The following is a 15881-nucleotide window of genomic DNA, read 5'->3' as shown; positions in this document are numbered from 1 at the left end:
AAATTCTGTTTACCATACATACAGTTTGATAAATACAAATATATGTGTTATTTACTGGCATGTTCTCCTAATGCTGATTTATGAAAGACTAATTCCATTTGGAGTGAGGAAGGTTTATATGGTGGCCAACTTTATCTCAGTTTATACTTCTTACTTCTTATTCTGAGATGACCATTTAGCACTTTTTGGTCTTTTTTTTTTCTTTTTTTTTCTCAAGAGCACCTTCTATAATGCATAGTCTTCAGTAAACAAATTTTTAAGGGCAAGCACTTAAAAAATATGCAAATTTACAAAGGCTTTTTCTTAATGATATAGTCTAGTTTTTGAATAGCAGCTGCAACTTTTAGATTTGAGAAGCTTGTAAGAATAATAACTGACATTATATCATAATATATTCAGGCTTATCATAATATATAATCATATATATCATAATCATAAAATCATGCCTAAATTAGAAACCAACAATTTTTTATTTTTTCAAAATTTCTGAGTACCATATAGCAACTTGTCACACTCTAGCATTATGTCTGATGTCTGCATAGGACTTCCACTATTTCATTCCATTGTTTTCTGTGTATTCTACGTTGACTAATAATAATAATTTATTTATAAAGCGCTGTTAACAAACAAAATGTAGGCTCAAGGCGCTGTAACAACATTACAAACAAAAACACGAGAACTAAAATGACAGTTAATCTAAAAAAGTTTACATTATGTAAGAACATGGAAGAGTCCTATTGAGATTGGCTAGTAAACAAAAAAAAAAAAAAGATTAACTCGTGACTTTATTCCACTATGTACATAGACAAGCAGATTTCTTTCCACGCGGAGAGATTCACGTTGTTATAAGCGGTTCAGACTTACTCATTGAAATGTTCTACAAAAATAGCAACAACACTGGCTTGTAGTTCTGAAATTAGTTTTAGGCTTTATAGTCGCTTTTGGCATGGGAGTAGTCATAATTTTCAATGTCTTCAATTAGTATTGTATCTAAATTGTCTTTGTCTTTGCAGAGAATTGGCTTGGATAAAATAAAAAAAAAATGCATTGCATCAAATACTAGTTTTAAAAGCAAGCGTATTTGTCATTGACTAAAGTTGTAAAACTAAACCTATGAAACCTTGCCCAGTTATGAAACATTGTGTTCAGTTTTGAAAGTCTGCACGTCGTGTAATCAAGGATTACCTGTTTGTGTGCCCCTCTTACACCCCCCCCCCCAACCGTAGCTCGATATCTTGTTTGTTAGTCCTCTTCTCACGCCACCAAAGCACACACACACACGCGCACACCTCTCGCCCCCCCCCCCCTTCTCTCTCTCTCTCTTGTACTCACTCGCTCACACAATGGAGAAGCGAACACATAGATGATGAAAGCCATCCGTGCTTCTTTCCTTTAAAAAAAAATGCGCGAGAAGGTTGGGAGGTCCAAGGTTTGGACGAGACACTTTATTAGTTACACTTGGAGCCTGACTGTCACGTACGTCTTCAGGCTGTCTGCTAGCCTCTTTTCACCAGATTCCTTGTCTTTGCTGCTGCCTTCCTATTCCCCCCTTCCCACATGCTCAAAGTGTGTAGCTATGTATCGACATAATTTGTAGTCAATGTTGACTGTCGTAGTGGCTGTCCCAAACGATTTTAAACTAGATTAAGATTTTCATAGATTGGGTGGGATGTGCAAGTGTCTACACGATATGCTTTGGTGTCGAGAAAATGAGCTCCTTATGCATTGATATAATTATAATTAAAAAATGTGTAATGTATATATATATATATAACACATTTTTTCTAACATTTGCATACATTATTTGTTCACTATACAAATATACAAGGGTCCACTTGACATGGGCATGGTGTTCTCACCTGTAGGTGACCTTTACTTGTGTGGCCAGGGATCTAATGTTTAGTGACCGGCAATGTAGTATTTAGTGATCGGGGACCTGTCTTCTTAGGTAACTGTAACGTTTTTTTTATTCATAATTCACCCTAATATTATGTGACACACATTTTGAGTGCAGATGACCCCGACTGTTGTGAGTAGGCAACCTGAATGTTGTGTTTCAATGCAGAGAGCACACATCCACTTTTTGATCGGGTCACCGACTCGGTATTTATGTGGATAAATCGACAGCTGCTCACATCAACAAGAAGAACAAAACAGATGCTAAAAATAACAATGACCATATTGTGTTCACTTAAAACCAAGTTCAAATTGAACTGTGGTGCTTGTTTTTTTTTTTTTTTTATCATAGTTTAGCTAAGAGCAATCGATCCAGGCAAAGAAAGAGTACCGGTATGTTCAATTATACATAGATCTACATGTATCAGTCTAGAGCTCTGGCTTAAGTTATTTTCTGTCCGCGTGTTTTAGCCAGCACTAATGGATATCTGCCAGCGGTCTGGGAAAGTAGTGGATGGCTTCTGGGCATACAATTCCTAGAAACGGATGAAATCCACTTGTCTTGCCCTGTAGACCCCGAGGTCCTGGGAGAACAAGTTGTCACTAGTCTACATATTTGGCCAGAGCAGACATTCAGGATGCTAGTGCAGTAACTGTGTATAATAGAAGCGAAAATATCGTATGGGTTTTGTGCAATATTGATTCTCAATTGGAAAGTGTAAACAATAATCCACATTGTCTTATAATATAGTGTCAATTTTTTTCTTACTTGTAAAATGTCTATTCAATTATTCAATCGCATTCTCTTTCATAATGGCTTTTATCTCACCGACTATCTGTTTTCATTTTTAGGGATGGTTATAAAAATGTTAATGGCGCTCAATCTCCCAAATTTACCAGATAGTATCGAAAAATAATTTTTATCTTATTATTTAAATATAATTGATCAGCTTGAATCCTAAATGTTCCCTATTAAACTATACTATCCAATTAGATAAAAGTCCATTTATACTTTCCCAAAACGAAAATCGACCATATTAAACAATAATGACACTCTGCATTAGACGTCCTCTCCTCAAGATATCAAACATTTCAAGAGGCACAACTGGCAAAATCACTAGAATGCCTTATCTCACTGAACTTAGCTGGCCACATTTACCCCTCACATTATAGGCACCGGTTATTGGCCTACAATTTATTTCCTCCTACACAAGTCTTGACTTCCTAAAGAAACTGTTTCCTGATCCAATACTGACTACACTAACCGGACTTAGGAAAAGCTCCAGATCTGATTCACGTGCTTTCACGATTTATCGTTTCTCTTGACGCTGGCAACATTTCAGTGTGTTTCTTGTGTATGCATTACCAAACTCCAGGTCTCTATCTCTCTATTAGATCTAGACTACGCAAGGAACACATTTTCTGGTCAAAATTTAATGTCTATAACTTTTTCCAAATTATAGTGGACAGTTAAGTTTGAAATGAATTTATCATTGAAATTGTCATCACACATCATACTTTGACATTACCTTTTTTTCTGCCCAGCATACTAAATATGCAGATAAGTTTTAGGTCTAATCTTAGTCTAAATAGCTTAGGGTTTTAATTAGTATGGACCAATCTTAAAACATAAATCGAGAAATCTACATTTCAGTAAATCTAAAAGTATATGTAAACAACATTGACTTTATAAAAGAATATTCTTTTATTAATTGGGACTTCGATTATCGTGTATAGTTTATTCTAATAACAATGAACATTGCATGCAAAGAAAACTTACTAAATTATTAACTGTTAATTAAAGTTTGAGAGATAGGCTTCTCCAGTCTTTCTATATTTTACGACAGTTACAAAAGCACTAATGCATAATCTTAACGTCTGCATGCTGTGACTCATTGTTCGGAATTTGTTTTATTTTTTATTTCGATATTGAGCTCAGAAAGAAAAATTAATTCCTAAATCCGTGAAATGTTTAGGAGATGTAACTCTCGGCTCTGCAGTCCACAATCCCTGTGACGCAACACACTATGTGTCAGACGTTACACAGCGTGTGACCGTACAGTGACTTACATAATCAGTCATAATCTCATATCCGATTCTTATATTTCAGCTGTTTGATGACATCTAAGCCACCAGTGTAAATACGTATGTATACGGACATAAATATAGACATTTGATCCTATTACAACTACAACAATTACAACTACATATTCAGAGCGTGAGACTCGCTGAAATACAACTTTTTTTTTTCACGCCCCCACGGTATGGCGTTCATCTATAGTTTTGGCTGCGTTAAAAAGAATGTGTGACATCCGTCCTTACGTTGTAATATTTGCGTAAATGCAATGTCAAGGTCTTAAACTTAACACAGACCACATTGATATTTGGATTTGTGTAGGCGGTGGGAATTTCACACTTTAAGTCGTACCTGTATCTGTCCCCTATATAAGATTAGCTATATGGCAACTTTAACTAATGTATCATTTTAACGTTGTATCATTTAAACAAACAAATGACGAATTTATACTTGTAGTAGTTGGCAAGAGATTTCTAACAACATCAAAACAAAGCCAAGTCATGGTGCAAGCACATAGACATAAAAGCATCGCATGTTTTAGTATGTTTATTCTTTCAACGCTAAGCAGACACTCACACACACACAAGTCATTGTTGCTTGGCTAAATTCATGTAAACCTTATTTTATGTACTTAACAACAACGTTCTTACTATTGAAATAGAAACGTGAACTAACATCTCTCCTGTGTAATAAGCCGATGATACACAAAATGATCAAGTGACTCATAATACTATTACGGACGCAATCACGAGGCATTTTGTTATCTCTAAGTGGGCATCAATAGAGCATACGGCTGATAGCTTGCTGTATTTGAGATGTTCTGCTGATTTAGTACTTAACACCTTGATAGCCTACTATCAAAACATGAAGTGCTATTTGTGGTGGTGATAGATCTACATCACAAGAGGCATTGATTTGTTTGGTACTTTTTGAATGTTTACAAGTTTGCTAAATGATTTAAATGTATCCTTCCTTTGATAAATGACTACATATCAATAATTTGGCATTAATAAATAATTTTGTAATAAAAATATCTTTTATTTATAACCTTATTCTGCGAGAGAACCATTTGCATAAATGTTATAATAAAAATAAGAAATAGTTTTTAAAAAAAAAACAAGAATAAAAAGTATATAAATAATCAAAGCGTTGGGTGTGTTTTTTTGAATTAATTTTAAAGTACACTTCACACCCGGCACTTTGAATATTTCTGTAAACACAGCCAACATTTTTATTATTAGTACATAATTAATTTATACTTTTTAGTGCGTTTTTTAAATTTTATATAAGCGTTCTTTTTTTTTTTTTTTTATATTATTTTGTTAAAAGCCTTTTTAGTCTTAAACATTTATAATCATTTTCGATCACTCATGTATGTGAGTATATTTTTTTGGTTGAACTATTTAATTTTATTGTATTTTTGTAGAAGGAAATATCATTTGTAAAAATGGTAATAAGCCAATGATAATTACCAAATCTATTACAAAGTTTTCTTAATAATTGATTGTAATACTTATAGTCTTTGATATACCGGTACTCTTTATATTAACATAGTCTTTGATATAATCTTCGAATTTAAATTTTATTATTTTATTTTACTCTAGCTATCTTTCAAATCTATTCGCCTGATTCTTTAGTCTACATATGGCTTATCTCTCTTTAGCTTATTACATTACATTCTCTATATAAAAAAACAAGTAATTACGACTAACGGATTAACAAATTGGTTGATTTTTTGATTCATTCCTGTGTTGTCATCGAGCATTAGCTTTTATGCAAAATTTTATAACGATTGGATGAGTAGAAGTGGTCAAATATCGATTTCGGAAATCGAAACCTTCAAGAAACACAAACAATACAAGAATGATAGAAAGCGAGTTAATATAAGGATAGTAGTATGAAGGAAAAATTGCCTCTCAAACTTAACATAGCCTCCCCGTATAAACTCAATGGTGCAGAATCATTGCATACGTATCTAGAACATTTCGATACGATTTGATTCTGTACAAGCGCACTTTATCTACTCATTTCCCCCCACAGTTGACATATGATTTGATTTGATTTGTAGATGTAGATGTTGCAGAGAAAACAAATACGCCACTTTGCCTCGTACTTTTGTGTCAGCTTGACACATTTGTTACACGGTCTGCTTCAGTCACGAAGCGACTACGGATCATCTCATGAAAGTCAGATGAATGTCTGGGCAGTAGCTGTGGTCGGAACGTTGTCGTCCACACATCACGTCCCCACTCTCCAAGCAGCTGATGTAGCCACAGGAACGACAAGTGCCGATACAGTTTGGGGTCAGCGGCGTTGCAGGCTCTGCCAAGGTGTAGCAGTGAGTGCTGCAAACTGCATAAGGGCTCCTAATTGACCCGAGTCAGTAGACAAGCTGCAGTGTTATTTTCTTCTCCTAGGTTAGTAGCCAGCGATGGCTAACGAGCTCCCCCCCCCCTTTCCGCCCGTTTCTTTGGTTTAGGCGATAGGTACCCCACCAACCCCCTTTTCCTGTTAGTGAAAACAGTTCCGCCGGACTCAATATCCGATCATAGAGAAATGCTTAGCATTGGCCAAGACATTTTCAGTTTAGCTATTGAAGCAATCTGTTGTGATTGCAGCAGTTTGATATTTGGATGGACAGCTCACATATGTGGGCCTAGTTCGGCTGATAACATAGCCTACATAAACCTAAAGGAAATAGTGCTCATTAAATACAATAAAAGAATGTAAAAAATGAACACGACAAAACAAAGCCTAGCTTACATGAAGTGTAATTCTATCAATCATGTCATTAAATTTGTAATAGATCCAGACTAATCAATCTGTGCGGTTAGAACTATGTTTACCAATTGTTTTTGTAAAGCACGATTTTATAGGGAGGGGGGTGGGGAATGTGGTATCTCTGTGAATGTAAAAAAATGTATGACTTGAAATCTCAAGACCTCCAGTAGCCAATGCACTAGCCACTGTGCCAGCGAGCTGCTTATGAATGGTTTATAGATATCTATTGCTAGTTTCAAACTTTTACTATACAATTACAATAAGTACAAAGAGGACTAAATCAATTTACACCACCACATCTGTCAATTACAATTTCTTTCCCTTGTTCAATACCGAACAAAATAATTAATTACCGATAGTTAACTCATTGGTTAATTTTTAAATAGATACTTTTTTGTCAAGTACCGGTACAATAAATAATTATGCAAATTTCAGCTAGATCCGAGATATAACGTGTACAGACTTTTTACTAGTTTACTAGACACAGTAAGCTGATATAAGCTTTGTAAAAAGTACCTTAGACTTTGGTAAAAACATATCACCAAGTCGTGAATTTCTAATCAAAACGTAACTAATGAAAACATTTGATTTAGAAACGTTTTTGAAATGTGTCCACCTCTGAACAAAAACACTTGTTACTCTTTTAAACTGTAGCATTAATTTGTTCTTTATTGCTTTGTTGTTTAAACAACTTCAGGGACATAACGTTTATTTAATTGGTGCTTTAAGATTATGGAGTTAGTACACATCTCTAGACTTTACATCATAGCTTTTTAGATCAGGTTGAAAGTGTGTATATATATATATAATAGAACACAGACTTAACTTCAAAAAAGAAGATATATATATATATATTTACGGGTTATTTTTTGCGGGGGAGCGGACTGTTCACTTGTACCTAGTTTTTTTCTTTCCTCGGGGCCGTGCATCTTGTTGGTAGAATAATGGAGTGGTAAGTACGAGAGTTATACATATTTATGAGCCTTGAACTTAACGTTGTTCATTCATGGAACCCATTTCTTGGAATAAAGAATTCTTACTCCTGAACAATAAGTCAATTCGCCTTACCGCATCCAACCTATTCTGACCTGACCTTTGTATATAGTGCTTTGTCTGTACTCTGAAGTTTATAGTCAATTTGGCTACTATCGATAGTGAATAATGCTAACCCATTTTCATTGGTAAAGGGCTTTAGGCAGTTAAAACAAACAAAAAAAAAAAAACAACAGCTATACAGTACTTAATGTTGAACATCATATATATGCTTTTGACTTTGTTTTAATTTCAAGAAATGCGAGTATACTTTTTTCTTTAATAATAAAACTACCCGGTATATGCATAGCTAAAATGTTTTGCTTTTTTTAAATCTTATATTAACTCACTCTGTCTGGATGGAATCTTGTATACCGGTATGTTATTTCTCCCACTCGGAATCAAGTTAAAAAATCTTTTACTATTATTCATTGTCGACAACACACGAATCAATAAAACAAAAATATAACCGATTGGTAATCAATTAGTCGTAATTAATTAATTTTGGTAGGGCCTACTAAGTTAAGAGTAGAGTATTAGGTCGTTCGCTTCAATTTTTAAAGTAACAATAGACTATAAAACTTTCTACTTCTATAAGTATTTGGATAGCTGAGTGGCTAACAAATGGTCCTTCCATCGTGGAGGCTCGAAATAAAATTCAGTCTCGACAACTTTAAAAAAATGAAAAAGCAGCACGGAAACCTTCTCCCATATAACACACACCTCTCTCCCCCCCCCTCTTTCCCAATTAGTCCACTAAAGTGATTGGACCATAAAGCACTGAGTAAGCTATAAGCATGAAAGTCACGTGAAGCAAAAACATGAATACAAATATTTCCAATCGTACAAATGTATTATGTTAAGTCTAGATCTAATTCAAAATAATTATATGATTGATTCAAGGTAATTGATCCAATTTTACTCAGTTTAATTTTTTTCCCAAAAAGTATTTTTTAAAATCTACTTGTTTTCTCTCTCCCCCCCCCCTTTTTTTTTTTTTTTTTGGAGCGTTGAGTAATTTATTGCTAAAATGTATTATTAACATAATCTACCATTTGTATGATATTTTTATCACAATGTCGAATGGTTATACAACCTTATTTTATAGTGGATGGTACTGCTCAGTTTTCTGACAACTCTGGGTTGATGCATTTTATTTTGTGTAAAGATAGCCATCGTGTCTTCTCATAGTGCTCAGGCCTTCTGTCTCTGAGAAGCACAAGGAATGTCAAGTATTTCTTTTTCATTAAGGAACGTCCATTTGACAACTACAAGTCTTGACTCGAGGGACCAAAAGAAGCCAAATGAACAACCTGTGTCAATTTGGCTCTTTGTTAGCCACAGGACTTCGTCCCTAGCTCACGCCACCTTTGTCACAGTTGAAATTAGAGTAGCTTATTGTGAAACCAGTAATGGTCAAGAAGGCTTGTCGTCATTTACAAGGACACATCTTTAACGTGCAATATTCCTTCCCACTTAGTGGTTTCAAATGTCCTAGCTCAAAAACTGTCACCTGTTTTCACTTTTAAAGTTCATTCATTATTTTGCCATGGCCTTATTTTTCCCCCTTTTACATCAGTTGTTTTTTTCTTGGAAGTTTTGTTGAGCGCCAACCGTTAAAGGAAATTTAAAAATGTGCCGCTCTCAACAATCACCTCCTTGTCACTTTATTTTTATTAATAACACGTGTTCATTGTTACTGACCTACGGGTATTAAAAACAAATGATGTAATGTTTAACTGCTAAAAGAATACTTACCGTCAAAGAGTTAACATTCTGTTCAATCAAAACAACGAAATCTATTAAAACTGTGTCTGTACACGGGAGTCTAAGATTGAACCAATATTTATGGATGATCAAAACACGTGTATATTTAAGACTAGATCGAAAGCCAATTCGTTACTACATGCTAGTCAACGCTAAGCTTTACGACTGAAGTAAACACTAAATTGTGTGCTTGCTATTTAGAAATTTATGAAACATCAATACAGCACTTATAGATATTGCTGAATAAGTCTTCCATATTTTCCTTTCACAAAGTTTCTATCATGATTCATCTCACTCCGTCCGTCTGTCTGTCTGGTAAAAAAGGTTGTAGTACACGTCATTTCTCTCACACCCCATTCTCAAGTCAAGTTGAAACTTTGCACATTTATTCATTATTCAAGACATGAGTTCTTCCCATAAAATGTTTTTTTTTAAATGATTATTTTATATTTTAACTTTCCTCTCTGCAGCTATTTAGCCTTTAAATAACTTGCAGATTCATTTTTACTCATTAAGTATAGAGATTGTTTTGTTGTTGGCCTCCTTCAGTCGTGGGGTTCAGCTCATTAACTAGAGGATTACAATTTATTTTTTTTTGGTCGTAACTTACTTTCTAAATCTTATCAAACTTGTTTTTCTATCATCGAAACAAAGCAATCTTTGTTGCAGCTTTTTAGATCAGGTTGAAAGTGGATATATACAGTGGTTTAAAAAAAAAATAGGTGCCGGTACTCAGTGATGGATTGCCTAACTTTTAACTACTTATAAATGAATAATAAACGTTAAAATACATGACTATAAATAAATAAAATTATAGTGAGAGAGTTATGTTGCAATACATGGACACAATGAACAATGTGATGGACTCCCTATTTAAAGATGACTGTAGCAGCACTGTAGGTGACTAAATACACAATGGACTGGTTCTACACGTGAGCAAGCTTCCATTCTACTGAAAAGTTCACAAAAATTATTTGGTTACAGTGGCTTAGCTAGGAATTAGTCATCATTTGGGGGGGGGGGGCAAGGAGCCCGAACTCTTTGGGGGGGCCCTTGCATATTGTGTAATATTTAATACTTAATGTAAAAAAAATTCGGACACTCATTTGGGGGCCCCCCTCAAGTGGGTGCCCGGGAGGATTTTCAAATTCTCCCCCCTCCCCCACCTTAGCTACGCCACTGTTAAGTGATTTAAATCCATGTACTTGGCTTTTCACTATTTCTGTATTCTTTTCACTGGATACACATACAAGCTTGCTATTTATAGATTCGTTTCCACTTATAAATAGTAACAATATGTATTTATATTTATAATATATATTTTTGTTCTTCCTTTGGTTCAAACAAATAGATTTTTTTTTCTATACTTAATATTTTGTTTGTGGCTTTTGAACACTAGCTCTGTTGATATGGTATACACAGTTAATCAGACTATGCCAACAGACATGAAAACGCCGTGCATGATATTGTTCAGATGTGTGAAGCATGTTTAACTGTCATGGATGGCTACTTCATTTGTTTGCATTCACTTTTAGCGCCCAAAAGCTGTTAGCGAAAATTATTTCTTTTTATTGTTTGCAAGTCTGGTATAAATATTTAGGGATGAGGCTTGCTGGTCGAATTCAGTAGTATCCAATTGTAGAATACGTCATGGGACTTAAAACACTTGAAGAAAAGATTATTATTGTTCATACAGTTAACAAGGTGAATGCATTGTATAATAAGGTCTCAGAGTCACACTCTTATTATGGGCTGTTAGAAGTAGTTATTGTATTTCAGTATTTAAAATTCTTATATAAAACAAAGAACATTTTCTGTCCACTCAATATTTACAATAACCCATGTTATTATTTTGGTTCGTGTTTCCAGATCACCAAAAATTGGAACGTGAAGCCAGGATATGCAGGTTACTCAAGCATCCGAATATAGGTAAGTAGTGGATTTGTTGCAGAAATCTGTTCACTTTGAGAACAATGTTTGCTTGACTCCCAACATATACACACGAATACGCAGGCACTCCCATAACATCACAAAGTAATCCAATCAAACAAAGGATTGAGATGCTTCTCCTTTCTTGTTCTTACGTATCCTAGATTATGATAATACATATTTGAGAAACCTAGCTATCATTTTATTGTATAATCCTATAAGTAGCTATCATTTTCACCTGTAGATTGTTTTATTCAAGTAGTGGTTACCTTTAAACAGCTTATTACTTTTTGAAATACTTAACTTATAGACAGTGGAGTTTCAAATCCCCAGGACCTCACTCTTCTACCAACTCTTCATTAATCTTTTCCATTCTAAATCACGGTCATTTCAATAAGTCATTATCACTATTGATACATACAAGCAAGAAATTAAACAACGCATGCGTACCATCAGTATATCCTTATTACTCTTAGTGAAAATACATTCCTTTTTTTAAAGCAATTTTTACATTTTGCTTCTGAAAGACTTTGTAGACAGTCTTAAAAGCTTGTGTTTGTATACTTTAGTATAGTTGCAGACTAAAGTAATTAACTGTTAGAGATGACATATTTGTTTTATCTTACTGCTGTGCGCAGTACAGTTATCCTCTCATATCTTCTTGTTGTCCAAGTCTCATTGCTGTGCACAGTACAGTCATCATCTCATATCTTCTTGGTGTCCAAGTCTCATTGCTGTGCACAGTACAGTCATCATCTCATATCTTCTTGGTGTCCAAGTCTCATTGCTGTGCACAGTACAGTCATCATCTCATATCTTCTTGGTGTCCAAGTCTCATTGCTGTGCACAGTACAGTCATCATCTCATATCTTCTTGGTGTCCAAGTCTCATTGCTGTGCGCAGTACAGTCATCATCTCATATCTTATTGGTGTCCAAGTCTCATTGCTGTGCGCAGTACAGTCATCATCTCATATCTTATTGGTGTCCAAGTCTCATTGCTTTGCGCAATGCATTCTGAATGGAACCAGGTTGTGATTGCAAAGCCTGACATTTTCTATTTTGAAAGCATCTTTGTGAGAAGTAAAGCAAGTGCCTCTACAAGTGTTTGAGTATAAACTACAACTCTAGGCAGTGATGATACAAGTAAACTCTTGTATCCTATAATAAGATTTATTGTTCCGTTGACGCCATCCCTAATCGATAACGTCATGGTAAACCCCTGCAGCGATGTCAAATGTAATAGCAGGATATAATAGCCAGAGTGGCAGGAAGTGGCTTTTTCCCCCCTTTGCTCTCTAGAAAAGATTATAATACAATGTTCACAGGCATGATTTTACTGTACAGACATTTGATTAGATTAGTGGACAATGTCCTGTTGTTAGGTCTCAGCTGTAACACTCTGTAAGTTGGAACACGGTAAGGGGGGGGGGACGTTTACTTGGTCATTTGAAAAACTCCTGATTGTACGGGAGGACAATACACCACAAGTGTTAGTCCTAGGCAGTGTGTGATACCTGGGGTATTCAAACGATAACCAGAGTATTTCAGTTTTTGTTGACTCATAGATTTTATGTCCCTAGATCTATGGTTCGCAACTAGTCGAGAGACTGAGAAATTGTAACACAGAGTGTAGGCTAAATTGTTTATTGTCTGTGAAAAGTCCTACCATTTCACTTTGTGTTGTTCACTTTGGTTCATTCTTGTCTGGACGTCTGCATGCACAGAAGAGGTCAAGCAATGTCTCAATGTCACGAGTGGCAGCAGCTCTGTTGACACACTGAACATGACCTGAAGTATTGACATTCTTTACGCTCTGTTTGGGACGCGATTAGCACGATCCCATCTCTAGTGACTTTTTAAACTTCTTTTCTTGTTGTTGTTTTACCGCTATTTTATAGTTATACAATGAATATAAGACTAAAAATGTCATAGACAGTGTTCCTAATTTCTTTAGGCACTTCAGTAACACTATGAACATTTGCAGTCCTGAGTTTGTGAATGTTGGTGTAGTCATTGCAACGTACTTCTATTACCTTCATGATTCTGTGTGTGTGTGTTCTCACTACTCATGTGTTTATTGTCAGTAAGACTTCTCGTGCAGTACGTATGAACGACTGGCTAAATGAAACATTGTTTTAGACTTTGTGCGTCCAGTGTTTAAACAACTCGTAGGCCATTCCCCAATCAGTTGAAAGCTGGACGCTGCCACGGAAACCACCTGTGATGGAAGTTCTCGCCCATTAATTATTCAACATCACCATCTCTGATCGGCCGACTCGGTTGCCGTTGTCCAGGCACTGACAAAAGATGCCAAGAAATTATAGTTTGCCTAGCTTTGGCTGGGCCAGTTGTATTAGTAACATTGAGGAAAGAACATGGAATGTTAGATGGCAAGATGTGCCAGTTGTTGAATGAGACGAAGTCCTTATGACTATCGATGTCTGTTCCTTTTTCTATTTTTGTCTTTTGGAAGGTCTCAGTAAATCTATGTCAGCGTTCTTATGTCTATATGGATGTGTTCATATAACTTGAATAATTAGTTTCTCTCGACCTTATCTCTTTGTCTACTTTCTCCATATATTTTCTCTATCTCCTGATATCTCTGACCCTATCATTTTGTCTACTTTTTCCAAATATGTTCTCTATCTCCTGATATCTTTGACCTTATCTCTTTGTCTACTTTCTCCATATATTTTCTCTATCTCCTGATATCTCTGACCTTATCTCTTTGTCTACTTTCTCCATACATTTTCTCTATCTCCTGATATCTCTGACCTTTTTGTCTACTTTCTCCATATATTTTCTCTATCTCCTGATATCTCTGACCTTATCTCTTTGTCTACTTTCTCCAAATATGTTCTCTATCTCCTGATATCTCTGACCCTATCTTTTTGTCTACTTTCTCCATACATTTTCTCTCCTGATATCTCTGACCTTGCCTTTGTTAATTATTTTTAAAACAATTAAGCATCTTGATATTGTCATTGTTTCAATGTGTACAATACGAAAGCATTACATTTCGACAGTGTTGGGTTTAATGAATTGCTTATTTCTATAAAAACTGTTTAAATTATCATATGTCTAACTCAGGCAACACAGAGCATTGTGGATTCTCAATAACAACTGTTATGGTGTTTGACTCCGGGTAAGGTTATAACCCTTTCCTCAGACGGTCTAACTTCATCTACAACTAAGGTTGAGAAAGTAATTCTTCCTGAAGCAATCTCCCTGTATGGCACACGGAATCAAAGGTTAAGCCAGGCGAATGTTAAGTCACTGTCCGCTTCTAATCTCTCCAGGGAGCTGTCGCCCAGATCAAATATATTGTCTCCTGGAAGGTTGTTCGTCTCCTCCGTTTTATCTCAATAAAACATTTGTTTTCAAATACGTGTGTTACACTTATAGATAACTAATAGGTTGTTGATGCTTGTGTTGATCTGGGGATAGAAACTTAATTCAGTGAACTGGAAACATTGATACAGATATCAACAAGAACACTCCAGTCTATCCAGATCTGCAGTAGAAGACAAATATAATATACCTTGATACATTATACATGAAATGCATGCATTCGGGAAGCTTTAGAGAAAAAATTCCATACATTAGTAATAAAATAGAATGATATAGACCAGTTTTATGTCTTTAGTTGGACTCGGGTGAGAACTGTGATCTAACATTCTGGAGAAACAGGTCGCATTAAACTCTATCCTGTTTAGTGTAGTCAATGAAGCTATGTACGAGCAAGCGTTGCGCGTGGTTCAAATCGATATCTAGGTATCTGTGTTCACTGACACACTCAGGTTACACGATCTGATCTTTTTTTTTTTTGTTAGTTTCTTTTTTAACTAGTAATCTGTCTAGGTTTTACTTGTAAAAAAAAAATAGAACTAGATCTAAGTGTGAACACATCTTTTTTTGTGTCTGTTGACAGGGTTAGGGTTCATTTCATTAAATATATACTATGTTCCTAGCAACCGTATGTGGGTCACATTCACCGAAGGTGAGGTCAAACTCACCTAAGCATCTGCTTTTGATATTTGACCTATCCTTAACAGTTGGCAGCATACAAAACACACTTGCTAATTAGATCTACGCCACAGTGAAGCCAAAAACAAAACAAAACAAAAACAACTAACTAATTAGGGTTTGTATTATGTTAAATAACTAGCCTCGTCCGAGTAACAGTTGATGCTCTCTGATAGTAGTATTGAGGTGCTCTACATTTACATGCAAAACGTATTCAGTTAACGTCTAGCGATGTCAGCACTAGATTAGCTAGTACAGTGTTTCCCAAACTGTGTTCCGCGGAACCCTAGTGTTACGCGAGTCCTGAATATGTGTTCCACGAACTGCTGGAATTATTAACTAGTAGGCCACCACGTGACTTAATCTTTCTAA

General features: G+C 35.4%; 1 protein-coding gene across 15 annotated transcripts in view; it reads left to right on the top strand.

The window, feature by feature from the left end:
• The window catches only part of LOC106077998 (calcium/calmodulin-dependent protein kinase type II delta chain-like), a 105000-nt gene that overhangs the window by 5184 nt on the left and 83935 nt on the right, over positions 1-15881 (top strand). For all 15 annotated transcript variants that reach the window (XM_056020022.1, XM_056020018.1, XM_056020010.1 and 12 more), the window contains one exon: positions 11423-11482. In XM_056020022.1, coding sequence (XP_055875997.1) covers positions 11423-11482 — 60 coding nt within the window. The remainder of the gene's footprint in view (positions 1-11422; positions 11483-15881) is intronic.

This window comes from Biomphalaria glabrata, chromosome 2 (genome assembly GCF_947242115.1).
Source record: "Biomphalaria glabrata chromosome 2, xgBioGlab47.1, whole genome shotgun sequence".
Lineage (NCBI taxonomy): Eukaryota > Metazoa > Mollusca > Gastropoda > Planorbidae > Biomphalaria > Biomphalaria glabrata.
The sequence above is the reverse complement of the archived record's forward strand: the minus strand, read 5'-3'. Positions and strand labels throughout refer to the sequence as shown.